We start from the raw sequence: 25,593 nt of genomic DNA, 5'->3' as shown, positions 1-25,593 counted from the left end.
TTTGTACCAGTTTATAAGAAACTAGGGGGGAAAATCTAAGAGATGAAACCATCAACAATATGTTAAAAGAAAACCATTCTCTGTTTCCAGTATTCTTGAGAATGTCAAGTAGGCTATCTAGCCATTAAAAGTTCTCAGAATTTAAAAAAAACCACTTAGCACATCTAGATGCTTTTAGAATATCTGTTGAACAAATGATTGTTTACACATGAAATCTGTCTTAACCATCTCATTTTCTGTGCTAGTATTTTTCATAAAATGAACAAATTTTAAAAAAGAATTTATGAAAATGGCTGAACTCTCAGTTACCCTTTCACCTATTATATGTATTTCTTTATCTGATGTCAATTTTCAAACAGAACAACAAAAAAATAGAACATGCTGCAGAGAATAAAGAAATCTAAACTATGAGAGAAGAAAGAAAAACCTGAGCTGTTCAGGAACTCTATGCTGACTGAATCAGAGACTACATTCCTGCACCTGAAGATGCTCTTCACCCAGTAACGTGGCAAATTACTTGTCCATCATCCAGTCTCAAGCATGAGGCTTTGGCTGTTATCCAGGAAAATGAATGTCACTTAAACATTTCTGCTTTTAAATCTTGTATCTAAGAGTCCTGTAATAGCATGAACTGTCTAGAAACTGAATTCTTTTCATTCTTAATGGTCTATACTTTCTTTGATACTTAAAAGTAAAAATGCACTAGGTTACCCACAACAATTACTTTTATCTAAGTACCTGAACCACTGGAGAGGAATACCTGCTAAAACTATACTATATCAATTATAGAAATTGGTAAAACAGAAAATAATGGTTTTGGAAGCTTTAAGGGAGTTTGAAGCATTCGAAACCAGAAGACACCATATCAAGAACTGTTTTCATTTTACTTATGGGACTTTAATAAACCCTCATAGGAAATTATCTCCAGCAGAGTTAAAAAAATATATTCCAATGTCACTATTTCAGTCTGTAATAGCAAAAAATTTATAGAGCCAGACAAAAACTGTTTTGTCTTGACTGTGCCACTTTCTAGCTATGTTACTTTGGGTAAATCACTTTATTTTTATGAGCCTCAGTTTCTCTATTTGAAAATGGGAATAATACCGTCTGTCTTCTAATGAAGTAACAAATACAACCTTGATCTGCTAATAAGCACCAGCACCCTAGGGATTAAGTTATTCTCCCTGGGTCCCCTCCTCCCATTTAGTTCATTTACTCTACTCTGTAATCAACCAAAACACTAAAGAACTAAGAACTGATAAAAACACATAGTGAACTAAACACGTCAGATCTATACATTTTATTGCATGCAAAGTATTCATCAATAAATTCAAAGGGCTTGCAAAAAAATAAACTAGTGACAACAGGTAATATATCTGAGACACCACTGCATAATCAGTAAATGCCAGTCATTATTAAGAAGTCTGAAAACCCTGTTTTCAAAATTTCTCGAACAATCTAAAACATGCTTACTAATTCCTTAGTCCCTTCAGACTTCCTAACATCCTTCTGTCCCTAACTTCTTGGGAGTATTTACTCCATCATTTCAGATTTCTGCTGGTTATCCTTCCCCTCCCTAGTCTAAAAATAATAAGGCCAATAACAGTAATCGTGATTAGCAGTAGTAATGAACAGCCAATATTTTGTGACAGGCACTATCACTTGATATGTATATATCACCGAAGTCTCTCAACAACCATATGAAGTAGATACCATTTTTTTAACTTATTTTATTTAAAGTATAGGTGATTAACAATGTTGTGTTAGTTTTAGGTGTACAGCAAAGTGATTCAGTTATACGTATAATGTATCTATTCTTTTTCAAATTCTTTTCCCATTTAGGTTGTTACCATTTTATAGATAAAGAAACTGACTTACAAAGAGGATGCTGCTTTCCAAGGTCACACATCTGGCCTGAGTCATTCAAAAGTCACTGTTCATTATTAACATGCACACAAACTTCTAAGTTACAAGGACATGAGAATGGAGTTATCTGGGCAGGGATATTATTGTCCAGTTTTTGCTGTTTTGTACTATTCATTAATTTAAAAAAACAAAATTTAATAAACATGTAAAATGAAAGTCAATGAGATAAAAATCTATTAAGGAAGAAGACACAGGATCTGTTTTTCTTCTCTTGACAAGGCTCCTGAAGGTAGAAATACATCTAGTTCTTAAAGCTGAGGCAGTTTAATACATAGTATGGTCTCTAACTGGCAAAATGGAATGCCAATTCAGTTATTTTCTGTCGTACAACTCAGTGGCTTAAAACAACCTTTCACTGTGATTGTGAGTCTGCAATTTAGGCAGGGCTTGGCAGAGATAGCTCTTCTCTGCTCTGCGTGGGCACCCACTGGGGCAGCCTGCTGGGGATCTAGAGGATTATGACCTGCTTTTAGGATGGCTCACTCGCACAGCTGGCAAGCTGATGCTGGATAGCAGTTGGGTGCTCAGCTGGGGCTGAGGGCCAGGAGCTTCAGTTTCTCTCTTACACGGGCCTCTCACTTGGGCTGGCAGCTAGGTTCTAAGCATCTATCCCAAGACAGGAAGGTGGAATTACATGGCATTTCAATGACCTAGCCCCAGAAGTCATATGGTTTTGCTGGAGCCATGCTCTACTGGTGGAGACAGTTATAAAGGCCTGCCCTGGTTAGGAGATGGGGACACAGACCTCACCACTAGGTGGAAGGAATGTCAAGGTCACATTGTAAGAACATATGGGATGAAAGATACGATTGAAGACATCTTTGGGAAACACAATCTACCACACCAATGGAATAGTTATGTTCAGAATATATTGAAATTGACTTTTTGCTGGTGTTTATTGGTCTTTATTATGTAGACTTTTCCTGCAAAAAGCAATGGGTAAAGAGATTGAAAATAACCTTGAGAACTACCTGGCGGTCTAGTAGTTAGGACTCTGTGCTCTCACTGCTGAGGGCATGGGTTCAACCCCTGGTCGGGGAACTAAAATCCCACAAGCTCTGCGGTGGCGTGGCAAAAAATAATAATGATAACCTCCTCTGTGATGAAATGAATTCAGTGGCCTACGAGTAATTACCTTCAGGGCCAAATGATAGAGAAAAAGAGAAAAAAGGATGGGTAGGTACTTCCCAGAATAAAAAAGATGATAAAATAAGGAAACTGAGCAATCTCTCAATAAAAATTAAACATATTTGAGCTGGAAGAAACTTTGACATCACTTAGTCCACTGCTTTAATTCTAGCAACTACCAGAAAATTGAGCTTTTCTCATGTACCTTACAGTGAAGATTAGGGAAACCTCTTAATTTTAGTAAAACTCTAAAATGCACAAATTTTTATTCATTCGTTTCATTCCCTATTGTCACTGGCAATGAAAATGCTTAAAAATGAAAATGCATCAAATACGTTCAGAGTTAACAGGGTAAGGGAAAAGCTGAGGCACCTGCATCCTGTTTCAAACCCTTTTAAGAAGGGTTTATGAGCAGAGAGAACAACAGATTACATAATAGATGTGGTGAAAAAAAAAAGATGAATCAAACCCCTGAGGCGCACAGGAAAAAAAGAAATGGGGTAGCTAGAAACCAGCCAAAGCTCTAGGGATTTCACCAGCATGCTGTACTGTATGCTCTTTAAAAACATTCTTATATAAAGAATCCATCCTTAAACCACAGTCCTATCTCCACATACTAGAGCTAGAAATAGCTCCAGAGATATCTAATTCAGTGCTTTCCAACATTTTCAAGTATAAGAACCTTTTTTTAAGAGTAAAACTTCTGTGGCCATCCATATGAAAAGTGTTGTGATTTTATTATCTGGTTATGAGAAAAATCAATAATGACAGAAATACCACAAACTCACTAACACCTCTACTAAATGCTACTGGTCTTTCTGTTACAAGCGCAATAGCATGTACATGAGACATTCGATTTAGGTGAAGTTCTTAGGAAACACTGAATACAATGTCAGGTATTGGTAAACACGAAGTAAACCATATTTGAAAAGACTGAGACCAGTAATTTTTAAGAACTTCCTTTTTTAGATATGTTACAGTAGGATTTCCCCTGCTGTGCTTATGGTTGGACTCAACAACTAATCTCTTCCAACACAAATTCTATAATTCTCTTATAAATTATTAAAGGTATTCCCCTTCCTTTTAACTTACATCTTAAAGATTTAAAACTGGTTTGGGACAATATAGATGCATGTTTCTATTTTATAAAAAAGTAAGAATCCTCTTACTTGTTGATGACAGTTTTATTATCACCATCCAGGAGTTACCTCAATAGGTAAATGGCTTGCTTATCTATTAGAAAGACAGGCTAATGGCAGTAATTCTAAATCTAAGATCTTTATTTTGGGCAGCTGTTCTCTAAAAATCTATATGTGATAACTCTACAGTTTGGCAATGATCACAATAGTTTAAAAGTTCTGACAGCTACTTTACAGGCTTTTGGGAAACCATGTGTGAGCACTTGCAACATGGGCTCCCCATCCAGGAAGAACTCCCAGGATACTGCCAACAGGCACATATGCTTTCAAGGCCCATGGACTATATGGAGAGAGCTTGACAGAAAGAAACCCAATTGCAAAACAAGACTATAAAGAATGGTGCCTAGCCTGAGAGTGAAATGTTTCCAAGACAGCTGCCAAGTTTATGAAAACACAGCACCCCTCCTGCTTAGTTTGTGGTGAAGATGGCCATTTCACGGCAGACTGCATTCATGAAGAGAACCCACAGCTAATAATGCAGAGGCTATACAGCCTTAGGAGAACTATGGAAAACCAGGAATGAAACAAAGGCCACGAAAAAGACTAGGTTTATATATTGAACCAACAAGATGTGGGAGGAGTGTGTGTGTGTGTGTGTGTGTGTGTAGATAATAAGGAACTGGCTCACACAATTATGGAGTCTGAGAAGTCCCAAGATCTGCAGTCAACCAGCTGGAGACCCAGGAGAGCCGATGATGTGGTTCCAGTTTGAGTCTGAAGGCCTGAGAAACAGGAGGGCTGATGGTTTAAATTCCAGTCTGGGAGCCAGCAGCCTTGAGATCCAAGTAGAGCAAGGTTTCAGCTCTCATCCAAAGGCAAGGAGGACTGAGGTCCCAACTCAAGCAGTCAGGCAGGAGGAGTTCCTTCTTACTCAGCCTTTTTGTTTGAGGTCTTCAACAATTGGATGAGGCCCACCCACATTGGGGACGGCAGTCTGCTTTACTCAAGACTACTGATTCAAATGTTAATCTCATCCAGAGACACCCTAACACACCAGGAATAATGTCTGACCAAATATCTGGGCACCCTATGGCCAAGTCGACAGATAAAATCAGACATTATCACAGCTTACTTGACTCTGATTTGCCTACTCTTCCCAGACAACCAAGAAGGGGTCGAAACAGAGTTCAAAACCTGGTGACAGGTACCAGGCAGAGGAAAACTGACCCCTTCACCAGGCAACTACCTTTTGGCTCTTCCCTTAATAAGAGTGAACATGAGCAGAGGACTACCTCCCAATCTGTGGGACAAAAGACCAGGGAGAGAGCAAAGACTCTGAAGATGATGACATGCAAATGGCTGGAGATTCAGTTATTAGCACAGGGACACATCACTGACTGAAAGTAAACTGTCCTTCAATGCCTTTAATCAAAAGATAGCTGCTTCCAAAACACACACATGCACAGAGCACATCAGAGACCTCTCCAGAAGGAGAAAAAGCTTAGCCAGAGATTGAGCCCTTTGGGTACAATGGAGCCAGTGCTGGAAGAAAGGAGACTCTCTTTAAAAAAAAAAAAAAATCATGGGCTCACATAACTCAGACCTTGTGAAACCAGGATAATAAGTCAAGCTGTTGGAGCGGGCTGTAGTCACCTCAAGGCTCAACTAATGTAGGACTCCCTTCCAAGCTCACTCATGTGGTTGCTGGCAGGCCTGGCTTCCTTAACATGTGGCCCTCCTCATAGGCTGCCTGAGTGTCTGCACAGCTTGGCAAGTGGCTCCCCTCTATGCAGGGTTGCCTTGCATCATGGCAGGTAGCCTCCTCCAGAGGGAGTGAGGAGTGAGGAGAGAGGGAGAGAGGGAGAGAGGGAGAGAGGGAGAGAGGTAGGGAGGTAGGGAGGGAGGGAGAGAGGGAGAGAGGGAGAGAGGGAGAGAGAAATACCCAAGATAGAAGACGAAGACTCCTTATAACCTGATCTGGGAAATGACATCTCATTATTTCTGTATTCTCTTCCCTAGAAGGGAGTCACTAAGTCCACCCCACACTCAAGGGGAGAATTAAGCTCCATCTTTTAAAGAAAGGAGAATCAAACAATTTGTACACAGTTCTTTAAAACCACCACAGGGACTAAAGGAATTATTGAGGGGAAAAAAAGAAAAAAAAAAGTAGCTGGGTAACTTATTAAGACATCAATGGACGTTTTATTCTCACTGTATTCCCCAATCCCCAAGAAAACAGTCCTTGCCTCAAGGGAGGTTTGTGTTTGTTTTCTGAAAATGTGAACTCCTTGAGGAGATTATCTGAGGGAAGGGTGGAAACGTAGTGCCTTTGAGGGCAGAAAGGTAGAAACTAGAAAAAAAAAGGGGGTAATTTAACTGGGAAGAGGAAGGAGAGCTTTGGGACTCACAAAAAGAGGGGCCTTGCAATTCCACCTCCTAGCAGTGTTCTAGATAAAGGACAAGTGACAAGTCTTTACAGGGAAACGGGTATGTATTGTACCTGGGAAAGCTGAAACCTCTGCACCAGAATCCCCATACCTGGCAAAGATTCTTGTGCCTCAAGTCAGCCGTAACTACTAGAGCCGCCAAACACCAAGGACCCACACCCTCTTAGACAACATGCTTACCAGGCACAGCCACAGTGGACATAAAATAACCTTCCACCCTTCTCCTGGTTCCTCACAAGCCTCTCAGATTCTTGTACAACCCTGAGGAGGGGTGGATGCCCATTCTTAATCCCTAAGATTGAATTTTTCATCAGTTTGATAGGACTGGGGGGAGAGGGGGTGTCCCAAGGTTGGATTTAACTTCATTTAAAATAAATAATATATATAGTAACGCATGGTTACCTGATATTGTGAAATAAGATTCATACTGACTATATGGTCAATTAATTCACTACCTTATGGATATCTTTTACAATTCACTAATCTTGGTGGTTTCAAAAAAGTTCCAAACAAGTTGCTCCATCAAAATATTAAGATTTTTCCATCACCAATATATTACTCCCAAATTTTTCCAGGCTTTACTCTCCTAATATATAGAATATTAAGCAATTAATTATATATCCATGTGTATCTGCCTGGGTTTGCTACCCTCTCTGAAAAAATCCTGGCCTTGGACTTCCCAGGTAGTCCAGTGGTTAAGACTCCAGCCTTCCACTGCAGGGGGCACGGGTTCAATCCCTGGTCGGGGAAGTTCCGCGTGCTGCGCAATGCGGCCAAAAAGAAAAAAAAAATCCTGGCCTTGTGGGAAAGCCATCCATTTAGGTTGGGGATTCACAATTTCCATAAAAAAGAAAAATCAATTCTACCACATAATTCACAAGTCAGTTACCTGCTCTCTCAATAGATCCAACCATAACCAGCACTGCAGATTACCTATACTTCAGGATCTTGACCTAAAATATGTCCTAATTGTGTGCTATTCAACCTTTATAAAAAACCTAAATGAAAAAATACATTTTTCGTAGATTATGAAAGAACACAGTATATAATCCATTCTTCTGGATTTGCTGCTTTCAAAACTACTTTTAGATTATACAGTTCTTCTTTCAGATAGACTCTCAGAATATAAAACAGATAGTTAGAAGCAGAAGATGCTAGAATAGATAGGTCTCCTTGGAGAATGGCCGATTCTAGGCCTAAGTAGAAAACATACAAGATGTGTCTGGAATACCTTGTCCAACGAGGAAGCTACTCTACTGGAGTCGTGTCAAAAAGACCCAAGAGCCAATTTAGAAGAGACTTCCACTGGTCAATATGAACATCAACATGAAAAATAACCAAGCTGGATGAAAATTCATTGCATACGTTTAAATCCACGAGTTGATAATATTATTATTAATAAAATAAAGAAAGAAAGCCAGTCACCTTTGGAGCATGCTAGGAAACCAATTCATATTGAAATCTGCTATAAAAAAAAAGAAAGGGGTAGGGGGACAAGCATTTATCCTGCTTTTCCTTCTACAAACTGTACCTAAGGAAAATTTAACAGTCAATGAAGAACAGATCAGTTGCCAAGGAGCTGGGCATGCAAGGAGGATGTGACTGCAATAGGACAGCAAAAGCAAGTTTTGGGGGTAATGGAAATGTTCCTTACTCTTCTTGTAGTGGTGGTTATAGGAATCTATACATGTGTTCAAATGTCATGGAACCGTCAATTTGCATGTTAATTAAAAAAAAAAAAATTAAGTCAACAAGGGAACTTCTCTTTATAAAAGCACTCCAGCTAGTAATGAAGAAGGAATGAAAGATTTAGAATGTCACCATTTGTAACCTCAAATGAAATTATAGACACATTACTATGAGTTCCTAACAGAAAAAAAAAAAAAAAAAAAAAAAAAACAGGGCTTCCCTGGTGGCGCAGTGGTTGACAGTCTGCCTGCCGATGCAGGGGACGCGGGTTCATGCCCCAGTCTGGGAAGGTCCCGCATGCCGCGTAGCGGCTGGGCCCGTGAGCCATGGCCGCTGAGTCTGCACGTCCGGAGCCTGTGCTCCGCAGTGGGGGAGGCCACAACAGTGAGAGGCCCGTGTACCGCAAAAAAACAAAAAAAAACAAAGAGGCCTTGATGGAACTACACACCACTCCTTATTACGTATTCTTTCAAAAACAAACAAAAACCAATAAAACCTGAATCTCATCAAGTCTCTAAAACTAGTTCTAACTACAAATTTATAAGACACACAGGGAATAGAGAAACATGGTAAATGATACCATGGGGAGAGAGTCAGCAATATTCAGACTGTGGAAAAACTGGTCAGTGGTTGCCAGTTGGTCAGTGGGGACAGAAGGGAATTTGGGGGAGTGATGAAAATGTTTTATATTATGATTGCAGTGGTGGTTACACAACTGTGTGCATTTGTCAAAATTCAGAAAACTGTACACTAAAATAGGTAAGTTTCATTATTATAAATGTTATCAATATAAATTATACCTCAACCTTTTAGAAAATTAAAAATTCAGATTGTGGGAAACTCTTAATAACAAGCATGCTTTCTTTAACAAATTAACAACACGGGGGAAAAGAGACAGAGTGGGGAAACTATAGATTTTTTTTTTTTAAACTTAAGATCTAATCAACAAATTGCCAGTTCTGAACCTTATGTGGATCCTGATTTGAACAATTTTTTTATAAATAATTAGTCAACTGTGGATATCTGAACACTGATGACAAATTTAATGATATTAAGGAAATACTGCTAATTTTCAAGTTATTGTTAATGGAATTGCGGTTATGTGCTTTAAAAGAGTCCCTATCTTTCAACAATACATACTAAAATGATACAGATGAATGATATGTATAGAATACACTTCAGGTGAAGTATGTGGGTATATACATGAAACGGGAATTGAGCTGATAATTGTTCAAGCCGGGTGATGAACAATTCAGGTTCACTGTAGTATTCTAAGTTTATCTGTACTTGAAATTCTCCATATTAAAAATATACATACATACAGAAAAGTAGATCTAGAGCCTTAAAGGCGAGCTAGCCTGCTTAACCCTTTTCTGACTACTACTGGCATCCCAACCCCCAGGAAGCCCTTGAATTACTGCCAAGGAACCTCTGGGCTCTTTCTGAACACTGCTGAAAACCACTGCTTGAGCTAGTCTAGGTTTAATTCTTGAATAAAACATTACCATGAAAATACTGAATACTTTGACCATCCTCTCTCGGGCTCCCCCCACCAGAGAGTCTGCTTTCACAGAATTAAATTTTGGCATTTTGCCCTAGGTTTTCACCGACACATGCTACAAGAAACAGCTTTACCAAAACCACTGCCTTTCTGTAGGGATACTGCTGAGGCAAACACTACCACAAAGAAACTCTGCAATATTCCTGTTTTTCAATGTAGATTAGAAGACATTCCCCTAGTTTTCCACAAAAGTACCTCCAGAGTCTGTTTCTCACCAAAGAGTGTACTCGCTGTATAGAGATCTGTCTCCCAGAGATAAACACTCCTTGTTTGATGACTACCTACAGAAAGACTGCAATGGACAGATAATACTACAAAGAAAGAACATCCAAAAGACAAAGCTGTCTGGTTTACTTCTACACCAGGTACTGTAACATTCTATTGCCATCTGCACATTTCACTCAACATGGTCTCTCTGGGTTATCTCATTCTTTTCCATGACTTGGATCACTAAGTGTTTGCTGTTGACTTCTAAATCCGAACCTCAAGCCCTAATCTCTCTCCTCAGCTCCAGACCCATGTTTTCATCTGCCTGGTTAAAGATGGTACACTGAAGCACTTTACACTCCATATAGCTAAAATAAACTCATACTCTTACCCTTCTGAACTTGCTCCTGGATCTGCTGCCTCAATTAAATGTGTTCCCATCCAACCCACTATTCAAGCTAAAAGCTCCCCAAGATACTGTGAAGAAAAGGAAAAGGCCGGCTATAGACTAAGGGGAAAAAATCTGTAAAACACATACCTGATAAAGAAGTTTCAGAATATATAAAGAACTCTTATAACTATTATATAAGAAGACAAAAAAGTGACCAAAAAATGGGCAAAAGATTTGAATAGGAAACCACAAAAGAAATTATAGGAATGCCAAACAAAAACATAATGATATCACTGCACACCCTCAGAATGGCAAAGGGGGTACATATATGTCAAAATTTATCAAACTGTACATTTTAAATATGTGCAGCTTATTGTATACCAATTACATACCTCAATATAACTTAAAAAGAATGCCAAGCATTGGCAACGACATGGAGCAAATGGAATCCCATACACTGTGCTGGTGGGAATGCAAAATAGTACAGCCACCTTGGAAGACAGTTTGGCAATTTCTTAAAAACCTAAACGTGCACTTACCATAAGACCCAGCAAGTCCACTCCCAGGCATTTACTCAAGAGAAGTGAAAACATATGTTTGCACAAAGACTTATTAACTCACATGTTCGTAACAGTTGTATTCATACTAGCCAAAAACAAGCAACAAGCCATCAACTGGTGAATGAGAAACAAACTGTGCTAAATTCATACAATGAAATGCTCCTCAGCAATAAGAAGAAATTAACTACAGTTACAAACAATAACATGAATGAATCTCAAAAGCATTATGCCAAGTGGAAGAAGCTAGACACAAAAGACTACACGCTGAATGATTCACTTATATGAAGTTCTAGAAAAGACAAAACTATAGTGACAGGAAAAAAAGACCAGTGGTTGCCAGAACCATGACTGCAAGGAAACATGAGCAAATGCCTGTGTGTATAGGGGGGGAGGCGGCAGGACAGCCGTGTTCTATATCCTAACTGCAGTGGGTGGTTACACAACTGTATACATTTGTCAAAACTCCTCAAATTGTATATTAAAATTGGTGACTTTTATCATATGTAAATAATACCTCAGTAAAGCTGATTTTTAAAAACACTGGAAGGAAAGGCAAAATAAAAATACTCAAACTAAGGATAGTCACAGCTATCATTTATTGAGTTCTTAATGTATGTCAGGTAACATTATCATGTATTTTACATTCATTATCTCAATGAATCCTCTCAATAAGCCATTCAGGGACTTCCCTGGTGTCGCAGTGGTTAAGAATCCGCCTGCCAAGGCAGGGGACACGGGTTTGATCCCTGGGCCAGGAAGAGCCCACATGCCGCACAGCAACTAAGCCGGTGCTCCACAACTACTGAGCCTGCACTCTAGAGCCCACAAGCCACAACTACTGAAGCCCGCATGCCACAACTACTGAAGCCCGTGCGCCTAGAGCCCATGCTCTGCGACAAAGAGAAGTCACCGCAATGAGAAGCCCGTGCACCACAACGAAGAGTAGCCCCCGCTCACCGCAACTAGAGAAAGCCCGCGTGCAGCAACGAAGACCCAATGCAGCCAAAAATAAATAAAATAAAATAAATAAATTTATTTAAAAAAATAAGCCAATTCATTGAATCATCCAACAAAGAGCTACTGAGTACCTATTATATGTGAGGCAATGTTCTAAGTGCTGGGAACAGAATAGCAAGGAAAACAAAAATCTCTGTACTCACGCAGTTTATATGCTACTAGAGGACAGTAATAATTCTACAAGGTGGGTACTATCATTACCTACATCTGGCAAATACTTTGTCCAAGAGCCCAAAGCTAGTATTAGGAAGAGCTAGGATTCAAACTCTAATTCAGGATTTCACAACCTCAGCATCACTGACAATTTGAGCAGGACAATTCTTCGGTTCGGAGGTTGTCCTGTATGCTGTAGGTGTTCAGCAGCACTCCTGGACTCTACCCAATAGATACCCCGAGTTGTAACAACCAAAAATGTCTCCAGACATTGCCAAATGCCCCCTGGGAGGGAAAATCATCCCTCGTTGAGAACTACTGCGTAATTTCTAAACTGACACAACAGCCCAAGCATTTAAAAACATCTTTCTTCCCACACCTGACACTGGTCCTGAATTCACCTCACCTAAGACTTCATCATTTGTCAGTCTACATCCCGGCTCTACTCTCTATCATTTCAACAGTCACACGACTGCCAAAATTCACCTTCTAAACCTTCAGACCCTAGGTGAAATGTCTGTAGAAACTGCCCTCACTACCAGTACGAAGAATTACTATAAACTCTTTGTGTACATACAAAGGCAATTACAACACCTTATTTTTGTGTCTGTCTTCCCCGCTAATGTACGAGCTTTTCCCCAGCAGGGGCCGTATCTCATTCATGTCTATAACCCTAGTACCCAGAACTAGAAAGCATTTGAAGGTTGTTTTTAATTCAACTGTAATTCAAACAAATTACATACATACATACACACACACACACACACACACACACCCCACAAATCATACAATAAAGCTTTAATCAACATGAATCCTATTACGACATGAATCCTAAACAAATGGGTCTTGCTCCTAATAGGATCTGAAAGAATTCTCTAACTAATAACCCAAACTTTATTAACAAACATATTGAAGCTTTCAGAATTTTCCAAAACCACATAGAGATCAAGTTTCCTAATCTTAAAATTCCTCTCAGTCTAGTACAGTTTGTCAGGGGCATTAAATAGCATCACATTATTTTGGACCACCAAAGCCCCATCCCACACTACCTCCCTCTTACCACCAATGCACTTGTTAGTTCAGATGCTTTTACTGAGCACCCCCTCAGTACTAGGGGCTCAAAGAAGAACCAAGGAAGGGAAACAAATGTTTAGTGGTGGGGGTGGAGGGAAGACACAAAGAACTGGTAACCGTTGGCCATGTGGTGCTTATTCAAATTATCTCAATTTTTCTTAAACTGTCTTATAGTTTGGTCCACTAGGAATGTTCTCAAAAGATAACTCAGCCACTAAACTAATGTCTATCAAAAAGAATGACTTAATAGCAACGATCCTAAAATAAAAATCACATTTTTGGCAACTGTTTCCTAAAATGGAATAGGATACACAGTGTAACAGTCAACAACTCTACACAGCAGGCCAACTCAAAGGGATATTTAAGGCTACATTCAGCAATTAATTCACCTTGCAGTGTTCACCAGGAAGTTGTATCATTTGATGTTGAGAATTTTATGGCCACAGTATACAACTCATAAAAACAGCTATAAATAATTTCTGGCTACAACCATTACATCTTCTCTCTGTAATCCACCTTTAGAGCTTACCTGGCCATTATTTTTTCTATTTTTAGAGCAATCCCAGACCTGCTTTCTGAAGAAAATCCTGGTCTCGTCCACAGGATCTCTTTAGAGATGTATGCTGGCTGTCCATTCAGGTCAAAATGCTGACTCAATCAGAATCTGACCTTAGACATGCGGAATGTGTGCCCTCATCGGTGCCTGATGCTTACCAAAACTTGATTACAGAAATAATATTCATGGAACAAATTATTCATTCAATAATTCTATCAAACGTTCTCTAAGTGCCAGGCACCATTCTAGGTGCTGAGGATAAGCAGAGGCCCTACAGCTTACTCATTCCTCCTTATCTCTGAACCAAGCCAAACCATCGGTGAGCAGTATGCCTAAATCCAGTTGCTCTGGCTCTTCGGAGGATGTTCACTGGTACTACCTAAACCTGGATTGAGAAGCATTATAAGAAGCAACCTTAAAAAACAACAACAACAAAAAACGTCCTACTATATTTGTCATTGGGTTTATTTTCCCCCACAAAACCACAGTGTCCCCATTATGAAAACCAGTGAGAGAAATTTTTCTCTGTAAGTCAAAAAAAGTGTGCCTCTCTTAAACATGTGTTGGATTTTACAGACACCATGAACCTGCAAGTTGAGCTTTATTTTCTTCTTAGCTTTTGTTCTAGGAAACTCAGAGCCAAATATGGAACCTACCTTTGGTAACTGTGCAGTACCTTCTAGTCTATATACTAACTTTGCCACTGATTTAATTTCATTACTATTCTCTCATGTTTTTTGCCTTAATATCTTTATTTTTAATCCTTCATACTGTATATATTTTGAAAAGAAGTGAGAAATAAAAGGTATTTAATAGGTGCTTTTTTTTTTTTTTTTGCGGTACGCGGGCCTCTCACCGTTGTGGCCTCTCCCACTGCAGAGCACAGGCTCCGGACGCGCAGGCTCAGCGGCCATGGCTCATGGGCCCAGCCACTCCACAGCATGTGGGATCTTCCCGGACCGGGGCACGAACCCGTGTCCCCTGCATCGGCAGGCGGACTCTCAACCACTGCGCCACCAGGGAAGCCCTAATAGGTGCTTTTTAACCTAAAATTTACTGTATACTCTCTATGTGCCAGGCACTATACTAAGCATTTTACAACCCTATAATGGTTGAACTATTATTATTTCCGTTATACAGATGAAGAAGCTGGGGCTCAGAGAGGTTTATTAACTTGCATATGATCTCACAATGTGTATCTGACAGAGCTAAGATTCAAATTCAGCTCAAACCATCACACCTAGGTGTATCTACAGGCTATCATAGGAACAAACAAAGCAGAGAAGAGGAAGGTGAAGGAGAGGGTAGAAAGTTTGCACGGAAGATGTGATGTTTGAGGGAAGTCTTAAAGGTGGGGAGCTTGCCAAGGAACGGGGAGAAAGTATTCCAGAGAGAAAGAGAAATCATCTGCAAAAACCCAAACATAAGTTCTGGGAATGGCAAACAGGACATAGAGTTACATTCAGCAATTAGTTCATTGTGAAGCATTCACCAGAAAGTTAGGTCAATTAATTACTGGACGTTTAGTGGATCCATTATTGAGAATTTGGCCGTTATTGAGTACATGGCCACAGTACTCAACTGTGGCTGGAAAGATAGATAAAAGTGAAATAAAGGCAGTCTTTTTTTTTTTTTTAATTGAAGTATAGTTGATTTACAATTTTGTGTTAATTTCTGCTATACAGCAAAGTGACTCAGTTAAACATACATATACATTTTTTTATATTTTTTCCATTATGATTTATCATGATAGAGGGCAGTGTCTTTTTATGATTACGCTAAAAAGTCTGAATTATGTTCAATAAACAAGGGGAACCACATAAGGATCTTAAGCTTGAGAATTAGAAGATCAACTTGCACAGTATGTGAATGAATTACAGATTCAAGGTAGGGAACCCAGTCAGGAGGCTACTCCAAGAGTCTGGCAGTGGGGTAATGAAAGTTAAACAAGGGCTATCGAAAAGAAAATATAATGCAAGCCATATATGTAATTTTTACTTTCCCAATAGTTATGTTAGAAAAAGTAAAAAAAAAACCCTGAAAATAATTTGAGTAATACTTTTATTTAATCCAATATATCTAAAATATTATTTCATGAAGTAATTGACATAAAAATTAGTAATGAGAAATTCACCATGTACTTTTTGTACTAATCTGAAATTTGGTGTGTTTTTCAGTACTTAGATATATGCCTCACTTTGGACATTAAATTTTCATTGGAAAAATTTGACCTGTATTTAGATTTCATAATTTACAGATGAAAAAACAAATTCACATACCCAAGTTGTTCCAGACATAAACATTTTCCAGTAATTAAATATCGGTTTTAAAATTTAAATTAATTACAATTAACAATATTTATTAAAAATCCAGTTCCTCAGTCATGAGAGCCACATTTTGAGTGTTCCACAGCCATATATGGCTACCACATTGGCCCATACAGGCCTAAAGAGTGACAAAGGAACTTTGGCTGTTTGCACCTTCCACCATCAGCATTTCACATCTACCTACTGTTAAGGTTTACTGTGTATTAACATCAATAACTTAGCAAGAATTAACTATTACAGTGGTCCTACTGGTTACATCCTCACTACTGTAACTTACTTTCTCTAGGCCAATGCCTACATCCATGAAAAAGGAATCTTCGAATGACTACACAGAATTGCTATGTAGTACCTGACACATGGAATGTGCTCAGAAATGCTTGTGGAATGGATGCATGCTCTTCATTACTCAAGGAACAATGCACTTGCTGCAGACTACTTAAGCCCTTTGTTTCTATCTTCCTATAGTTCAACTGCTTATTAGACTCTACGTACAATGAAAACAGTAAAAGCAATAAGAAAACCTATTTTCGGGACTTCCCTGGTGGCGCAGTGGTTAAGAATCGCCTGCCAATGCAGGGGACACGGGTTGGAGCCTTGGTCCAGGAAGATCCCACATGCCGCAGAGCAACAAAGCCCATGTGCCACAACTACTGAGCCACCATGCCACAACTACTGAAGCCCGCGCACCTAGGGCCCGTGCTCCGCAACGAGAGAAGCCACGGCAGTGAGAAGCCCATGCACCGCAACGAAGAGTAGCCCCCGCTCGCCACAACGAGAGAAAGTCTGCACACAGCAACGAAGACCCAATGCAGCCAAAAATGAATTAATTTAAAAAAAAAGAAAACCTATTTTCAATTGTATATTTATTAGAGGCATTATAGTATAATGGTTAAGAGCTTCAGCTCTGCAGTCAGACTGCTGGAATTCAAATCCTGGTTCTATCACTTACGAGATGTGTGATCTTAGATAAATGCTCAGCCTCTCTTGTGCCTCAGTTCTCTCTTGTGTTAAAACAGTGATAACTGTACACAGTTCCTTGGGGTGTTTCAAGGATTACAGAAGATAACACAAATAAGCACTTGCACATGGTACCTGGCACACAGCAGATGTTCAATAAACATTAGCTTTTTAAACAGAGCTGGTGAAGAAGTTGAAATTACGGCTAACATAAAAAACTAGGCCTTCTCAATTATCCACATCTCTTTCCCACATAATCTTAGATACCAAAAAAAAAAAAAAAGTACAGGCAGTACTTTGAAGTCCTGGAAGACAGAGCTTGCAGATAGTTATATTCATTAAGAAAGGAGCTAAGTAAAAAACTTCATCTACTGACAGTGTATAATTATGCAGTATAGTATAGGTGCAGCCAAGCAAACGGAAAAAAACACGAAGCAAAATTGGGAAGGCATTTTGCCTTACCTGCTTTTCCGTTTTCGAGGTGGTTTCTCCACTGTGCCAGTCAGTCTGTAGACCAAACAAATAAGATGGTAACTAAAAGTAACAAATAAGATCACATCTGCGGGCCCTACTGTGCCAGTCAAGAACTCAACGCACCACCCTCGAGCACTACAGGCTGTCTAAGCCCATACCTGCCTGACCTTACAAATGCCTTACGTTCTGTTTCCCCTAAATACCAAGACCAAGCGATCCTGGGACTCACCGTTCCCCTAATGTCTGCTTAGCCCAAACCCTGCTCTGCCTCCTGGTCTCTCACTCCATCCTCACCTCCTATTCGTCACAGCCCAGCTCCCCAAAACCACCCACCGCCACCTACTCATTGTCTGCTTCACCACCCCCGCAAGCCCCTCCGGCTTCCCCTTTCCAGTGCCCACCCCCTCCCGACACGGGCACTGCCCCTCCGAGCCCCGCCCCTCCAGGCCCCGCGCCCCCCGCATTCCACGGCCCCTCCACCGAGCGCGCGCACCCTGCCCCTCCCGGCCCTGCGCCCCCAGTCTCACCGCTCGGCGCCCCTTCCCTCACACGCCCCTCTTATCCGGTCTGGAGGATGCGACCGCCGCCCAGCCCGCTCCGCCGCCCCTTGGCGCCCCCCGAATTCCCCGCAGCCCGACCGCCCCTCCAGTCTCGGCGCCCCGAATGCTTCACGGCCCCAAGCTGCTGCCCTGGGCCCGCTCCCGCGCCCCATCCCCAACCCCGACCTCCATTCAGCCCCCGCCCCACCTTGGGGCCAGGCGACTCCGCGGCTGCTGGGGCTGCCGGGCTCCTCTGACCATCCGGCTCCTGCTCCGCCGCGGGAGCTGCTCCGGCGGCCGTAGGGCTCGCTCGGGAAGCTGAGGCGGCGGAGGCTGGAGTAGGCGGAGAGGCGGGCGAAGGGCCTCGCGCCTCTGCCAGGCTTGCCGCAGGGCCCGCCTCCTCCGCGCCTCTCCTCAGCTCCTATTGGCTAGAGTCGTAGTGTGGCCGAAAGCCTGGAGGCCGATTGGACGCTCGGGCCGTCACATCCCGCCACCTAGAGTTTGGTTGAGACTGCAGGTGGCGGCGGAGGTGCCTTAGAGGCTGCTAACGCTGCCGGGGAGATCTAAGCGCCACCGTGCGGTCGAAAGTAAAAACTGCATCTCCGGCGCCAGACACCTGCGGCGGGCAGGTTCTTCTGGCTCTGAGTCCTGCATCCCACACACCTGCTGGCGCCCCTCAACACTGCACCACGCCAGGAGCAACAGCTAAGCGCTGCAATTTCCCAAACTCCTCTGGCAGGTGCGACAGTGAGGTAAGTCTCCAAAATGAGCTTCATTTTGAACCACCTCATATCCGGTCCCTGACTACATCATGCTGAAATGGTTAGAGCTCACAGATAACACTTCACAGAGGATCCGGCAAGAAAACTGTAAGAATCTATCAATATAAAGTGTGGTTTAGATGCTCAATCCTCTGCAGAAGAGATAGCAAGCTTGGGTGCAGGCTTCCAAGAAAGCAAGAGATTTTTAAAATAAATTACCAAGAAAGGAAAATCAACCCTGCAAACAGAATTGATGCCGTAACCAAAAGCAATGTGTTCGGTTCTTAAATGCCTAAACGGAACTGACCCCTGAATGTGTTGCTAACTGTCCTGTGATACTGCAGATGCTTGTGACTTCTACTCCAGCTAATCAATTTCAAAATAAATTTCCTTGCATTTTTAGGGTTGTTGACAGACCTAAGCATGCAAGACTACCAGCACATAAGCATTATAAATCAGTTACCTTTTCTCTTCTACTTTAACAAGGCCATCCTTGAAAATAAGACATAACTCAGTAACATATTAACAAAATTCTTCCTCTAAGGTGGAATCCCCTTCAGTCTTTCTGCAATCCTGTGTAGTTTTTGTTTGGTAGATCCTCGGCATATATTTGGAGCTGGGAAGAGGCATAAAACTTTCTCTTAAGCTATTTCTGTTTTATCAGAATACGCTTTTATGCATCAATAATGTGACAGCCTAGAGTTATACACACCAAAAGTTTGGGGACAAATCTCTTACTGATCTTCACAAATGGTAAAAATGAGACTACTATAGTTTTTCATAAAGCCGAATTTATTTGGTGTAAAGGGCTGTCCTTTATTCTGAGATGGCTCTTTTTACATCTTTCCTTCTATAAAATGATGATGATGGTAAATTGTAATGGAACCTTTAAAATGGCATTGACAAGGAAAAACAAAAAGTTGAACATCTGTTGGCTCCCCAAATTAATATTTTACATAATCCCAAGATAACAGAACCATAAATCCCCTCAATACCAACAAACAATATCCACCCTTATAATCACCAAGCCAGAAAAGAGAGAGAACCTCAGAATCATTTGTCAGAGAAGACTAGGGGAGATGTGGTAGGAGGAGTCCTGGTGGGGAGGATCAACTTACTAGGAGACTAATCTTGAATGTCACTCATTATGTTTCTTAAAATATGAATTAAGGGCTTCCCTGGTGGTGCAGTGGTTGGGAGTCCGCCTGCCGATGCAGGGGACGCGGGTTCGTGCCCCGGTCCGGGAGGGTCCCGCGTGCCGCGGACCGGCTGGGCCCGTGAGCCATGGCTGCTGAGCCTGCGCGTCCGGAGCCTGTGCTCCGCAACGGGAGAGGCTGCAGCAGTGAGAGGCCCGCGAAACGCAAAAAAGAAGAAATATATATATATATGAATTAAAATCATCCGCTTGGTTTTCAAGGTCTTTCACAATTGGCCAACGCCTCTCTGATACGTGGTATTGTCAATAGAGCTGCAGCTATTCATTTCTTACGCTTTCCCAAGGAGTACCCTCAAGTTTACCTTCATATCATGTCCAAGTTCTAGTAATCCCCATTTCTGTGCTTTTACTATATGAAATACATGGCCCATCATTCTAGTATACATTTCACACTTCCTCTTTTAAGCCTTCCCCAATTACTCCACCTTACCTCAAACATTTCCTTCTCCAAATTTGCTGTACTTACATAAACTACACTATGTCAGCAATTATATATTGCCTTGGATTATTTTTACTTCCCAACTACACTGAATTTGGGCAAATGATATGTAAGTGGGCCCTCAATAAATGGCAGCTTTGGGCCAGGGACTGGGTATTTTATATGTGCTATTTTTAATCCTGAGATCAACCCTGTATGGCATTCTTATTTTAGACACAGAATTTTAAGATTCAGAAAACCCAACTTGCTCAAGGTCACAAAGCTACAATAACCAATACTGCTTAAGATGTACTACTCTAGGATGCCCTAAAGGGGTTCACATTCCAGCTCTCTTGTGCAACCCTGGGCAAGTTACCTATGATCTCTAAGTGTGTTTTCTTGTCTGAAGAAAAAAAAAAAAAAAAAAGGTACTACAGTCATTGAGCCATAGTAGGGGTGACATAAAATAGGGCATGTACAGCATTTAGCTAAGTGTGCTCAATACAGGTTAGCTGCTATTACTGCCTGGCAGAGCTGGGGTTTTTACCTAGATTGATCCCAAAGCCTATATTCTTTCCACTATTCCATTGCCTCCGTACAGTCTTTTATAACCCATTCCCATTTATATAAAAAAGCGAAGTGCTGAGAACAGTGGCTGCCCAGGGACTGAGTGGAATATACTTACACAATAATTATTTTTGTTGACACACGCACACAAAATTCATAAATTTCATGCATTTTTGAATTAAGAAAACATTTGAATGATCCAAGCCAGCATAAGCTTACTATCATGAGTAATATGCCTTACGAAAGGCACATATTCACCAAGTGATTAACAAGGAAACAGAAAACTAGTAAGAGGGGAATAGGGTCCTTCTCCAAGCATCTACTGTGTTTGGTTTCATGCTAGAGGACTTTCCAAATGCTTCTTTTTGGTGTTTTACTACTGTATGTTTCATCAGCATGACTGCACAGTTTAAATACACAATTGAAAGAGTTGTGATGATCTCATGAAGCTGGGTTCTGGGCACTGGATCCAGGACGTAACAATGAACTGGAACACTGAAGAGTCAAATGCAGAACAAGAAAAGTTTCACTTCTGTTTACTAGTCAAGCAACTAAGTGAAGGAATAAGCATTTTTTAATTTTTAAATTGTGTTATATAAAATGCTACCTTCTTGTTGGGACAGACTGCATTAGATAAATTTTTTTGCCAAACTTCCTATAATCTTTTTATTAATTTACAGAGAGAATATAGCACCTTTCATCCAAAGAACTGAAGGTGCTTTACAAACATTAGCATTTAGAAAACAAGTACATTTTAAAAATCTGGATTCTTGCTGTTAAATCTCTTCGACTTCAGATACACAATTTTTTGGAGGCTGATGGAAAGCAATTCTGTTTCTGACAACGAAAGAGGCTCAGAAAGAGTTCGGATTTGCTTTCACAGTACAGGCATTTTCCAAAACCTGGTGCTGGGCTTACAACGCAAAAACACACAAATCTTAATGCAAAGAACAATATTTCAAACCTTATTTCAAAAGTGAAACACAGGGTTTAAGACATCAAAATCTTCCAACAGTTCTAGACATCCGGACAGAGTAGGAGCTGATGCAGGTTGCATATTAAAGATGTGCTCTTGATCCAGGCTTTTTAGGATCACACCCAAATGAACACATTTAGAGTTGTGAGATTTTTCAGGAAAAAGCATTAACCTAGGAAAAGCTAGCCAAGAGCATATCAGGAAAATGAGGAAAGGGGAGTAATTGGCAATTAAAAGTAGACAGTTCTCACTAGAGCCTAGGACATTTTATTAGAAACCAAGTATATCATAGGCAAATAAAAATGGTTATTACCCCCATTAATACAACATAAGGGATTTTACATTCAGCCTAGATACAGGGAATAACAGAGCCTCATGCCTACAAATCTATGACTTGCAAGTATTTTCCACCACATGATTACTCTATATAGTACATAGCCCTTATTTATCAGAGGGATCCAAATATTCCTTTTAGGCTTACAGAGTCCAATACATTCACTCTCTCTTCCCTTTACATGTCTAATAGTAAAAACTTTTTTTTTCATGCAAAAAGCCATTATTCAGTTGAAGAGAAAAAAATCAGGCAAAACAGAGATGGCAATTAAGGAATGGACAGAATATTATTGGCACATGCCCAACTAGTGACAAACAAATGCAGTACACCATGACTTAAAAATAAAAGTCACATTACATGGGTAACTAAAACAACTACATCAATCTAAGCTAAGGAGTGTCAAATGGGAAGGAAGGGCTGAGGGTTACCAATTTTATTGGTACAACTTAAAAGCAGAAGAGAGAAAGCACTTAAATACAATTTATGGTAACAGAAAAAAAAATACTGCAGAAAGCTGTTCAAAGACCACACCAAGTTGTCTGCATCATTAATTTCCAGTGTTTCACAATTAGTAAAATACATAGCTACATATCCCTGTAAGATAAAAATACCTTTCCCCCTGAATTACACTGGGGTCAGGGCAGTAAAACAAAGCTACTGACCCAACAGTTCAAGTGTGTGCAGCAAATGTCTTAGCCACTTCTTTCTTACAGCTATACAATTAAAAACTACACAAGGAGCTGTGTGGTTGGAGGAAAAAATCAAAACACTATTGTGCTCGCTTAATAAAAGAAAAGCCCTGATGAAAAATTATGTGCCAAGAAGCTTAGACTATAAAGATTTTTATTGCATTTTTAGGTAACCTGGAAGTTCTTATCCTGAAGGGGGACAGTTGGTTTTCAAAACTACCTGAACAGATGCTAAAGTGCTTTATTAATTGGCTGGCTTCACAAAGATTTCCTGGAATGACAAAAATTAATTATAGTAGTAAAGGGATACCAACTATTTCATAAAATGGTTAATTCCAGCATCATTTATGACCACAATCATAAGAGACACTGGAACACTTGTCCTTATTAAGTGGACAGTTGCATATCAAGAACTGATCATCACAACCCTTTGGATATTCAAATTACTTACACAAAGCCGAAACATAGTATCACAGACCTTTACAAAAAAGGACAATCTGGTTTTTTCAACACTTTTAAAAATCTGCTTCAGATTACAGTTCACAAGTACAAGAGTCCTGACTTTTCAACCTTTCCAGTTGCAGTTAAAAAATGAACACTTTCTAAAAGTTAAAGGTCAAGTGTTACAGTAAGAATGATTCCTATTGAAAAGTACATATATTTTACTTAATGATACTCATGATAGATTGTAAACTGGATTGATCACATTCTACTCAACTGGTATCAAATGAACACATCAGCATTACAAGTATTAAATGTTTTTCTATTACTAGAGAGGATATAAACCAAAACATTAATATGGCAGTTATTTCTTTAGGCACAGTTTAGTGATTTGTTTTTAAAATATATAGTATGGAATTTCAGTTGAAGTTTTAAACTTAATAATCAAAGGGCCAAGAACTCCGATTAGGAAAAAAGAAAAAAAGAGTAACTTTCAGCTAACAATGTACACTGTTTAAAATTTCTAACACTTTAACCTATCTGGGTTTTATTTAAGATTACTTTATTAAAAAATACAAGGAATCTGAAAACAGATCAATACAATTATCTTAATGTACAAAGTCATAAGCTGTAGCAGTTTTTAAACTAAAATTTAAAAACACAACAAGGAGGGCAGCCCTTTAGACCAATTTATTTTATATCCATTTAAAATATCATCCAACAAAGGAAAATGAAGTTTACAGCTGGGACAGGTATACATAACTCGAGGCATTTGCAGTCCATCGTGCCCACTGAATAACAACTTTGCTGCTGAAATTTCTTAAAACTTACCGAACTAAAACAAAAGACTGAATAATACAAAAGGAGGAGTATTTCAGTGTAGTCTGTTCTGTCAATTGGCTTTTTTAAAAAAGGAAACATCCTGTTTCCCGTAGACCAGTAAATAAGCAAGAGCTACATGCAGCAGTGTGAGTATTAAGACATTTCTCAAGTCTTCTCAAATGAGTCCAAGGCGGGGATGGGATGGGGGAGAAAACTGATAGAAAAACATTGCTATAGACACCATAACAAACAATAAATTTAGATAATTTAAAATTAAAAAAAAAAGGCAAGAGGCAGCATTTCAGCAGCAAAGTGCTCAATAAAAAGTATATTGTAGAGGGTAATACACGGAAGTTGGGGTAAGAGGGCAGAAAAATGGGTCAGCAGGATGGGCGAAGGCCTCAAAGGAAATACGGCGTCGTTGTCCTGGGAGGAATAACACGTTCTGAATCTGGAACTGCCCGGAATAACTTTGGTTCTCTTGTATTTACATCTTTGAAGACCATGATCGAAGCAATATTTCCACAACGATAACAGTAATTAGGAGCAGACCATACTGTTACCAGCTTCTCATCAAACATAAATTTATAGCCTTCATGCACTAGTTGGTGTGCTCTGCAGATGAGCTTTAAGTTGTTGATATGAACAAACTGCAATTTAGAAAGGTTTTGTTAAGTATCCAGCACAGTTTTAAAAAAATCAACCTACATATATAAGAAAATAAGCATTTAAATAAAGCATAAATCCTATAATTACTAAAGCTCTCATGATTATAGAATCCATTCTACAGTTATCCCCACTAATTTCCATAAGTTATAGAGCCACTTTGGCCTGAGTTATAGAAATCATAGTAACATAATTAGTTAGAAGTTTCTGAAAGAAAAGCATTCTGTAAGTGCTATCAGATATGAAACAAAGTTTTTATGGTTTAATAATAAATATATTACTATCAATATCTATCATTCACTGAGGCTTTAGTATGGTTCTTACAAAATTCTGAAAGAGATTTATTATCCTTCTCTTGCAACTTCAGGAACCAGAGGCTCAGACAGGATAAAACTAGCTCTCTGACTTCATTATGCTGGATTTTACTTCACCCTGTGGTGTATGTGTATGTGTAAGTGTGTGTGTATATATATTTTTAACTGAAAGTAGTTAATCTCAAAAATATTGCTTATTCACATAAATACATGTCAAATCATTATGTTGTATACATAAAACTAA

General features: G+C 39.9%; 2 protein-coding genes across 5 annotated transcripts in view; both read right to left on the bottom strand.

The window, feature by feature from the left end:
- SCAI (suppressor of cancer cell invasion) overlaps positions 1–18,492 on the bottom strand; it is a 137,224-nt gene extending 118,732 nt beyond the window's left edge. For 2 of the 4 annotated variants that reach the window (XR_003432502.1, XM_027104881.1), the window contains exons 1-2: positions 18,354–18,492; positions 17,595–17,639 (exon numbers count right to left, since the gene is read on the bottom strand). Coding sequence is in view for 1 of the 4 variants with exons in the window: in XM_027104881.1 (XP_026960682.1) it covers positions 17,595–17,639; positions 18,354–18,406 (98 nt within the window). In the remaining 3 variants the exon portion in view is untranslated. The remainder of the gene's footprint in view (positions 1–17,594; positions 17,640–18,353) is intronic. The other 2 variants (XM_027104883.1, XM_027104882.1) reach the window with 2 other exon arrangements.
- A 3,838-nt stretch (positions 18,493–22,330) lies between these two features.
- Positions 22,331–25,593, bottom strand: part of PPP6C (protein phosphatase 6 catalytic subunit) — a 31,397-nt gene continuing 28,134 nt past the window's right edge. Inside the window, exon 7 of the mRNA XM_027104880.1 lies at positions 22,331–25,019. Within this exon, the coding sequence (XP_026960681.1) occupies positions 24,771–25,019 (249 nt within the window). The 3' untranslated portion in view covers positions 22,331–24,770. The remainder of the gene's footprint in view (positions 25,020–25,593) is intronic.

The sequence above is a fragment of the Aethalodelphis obliquidens genome, unplaced genomic scaffold (assembly GCF_003676395.1).
Source record: "Aethalodelphis obliquidens isolate GAN/ISIS:26980383/991018 unplaced genomic scaffold, ASM367639v1 scaffold7, whole genome shotgun sequence".
NCBI classification, from domain to species: Eukaryota; Metazoa; Chordata; class Mammalia; order Artiodactyla; family Delphinidae; genus Aethalodelphis; species Aethalodelphis obliquidens.
This window is presented reverse-complemented; position numbering and strand designations above follow the sequence as displayed.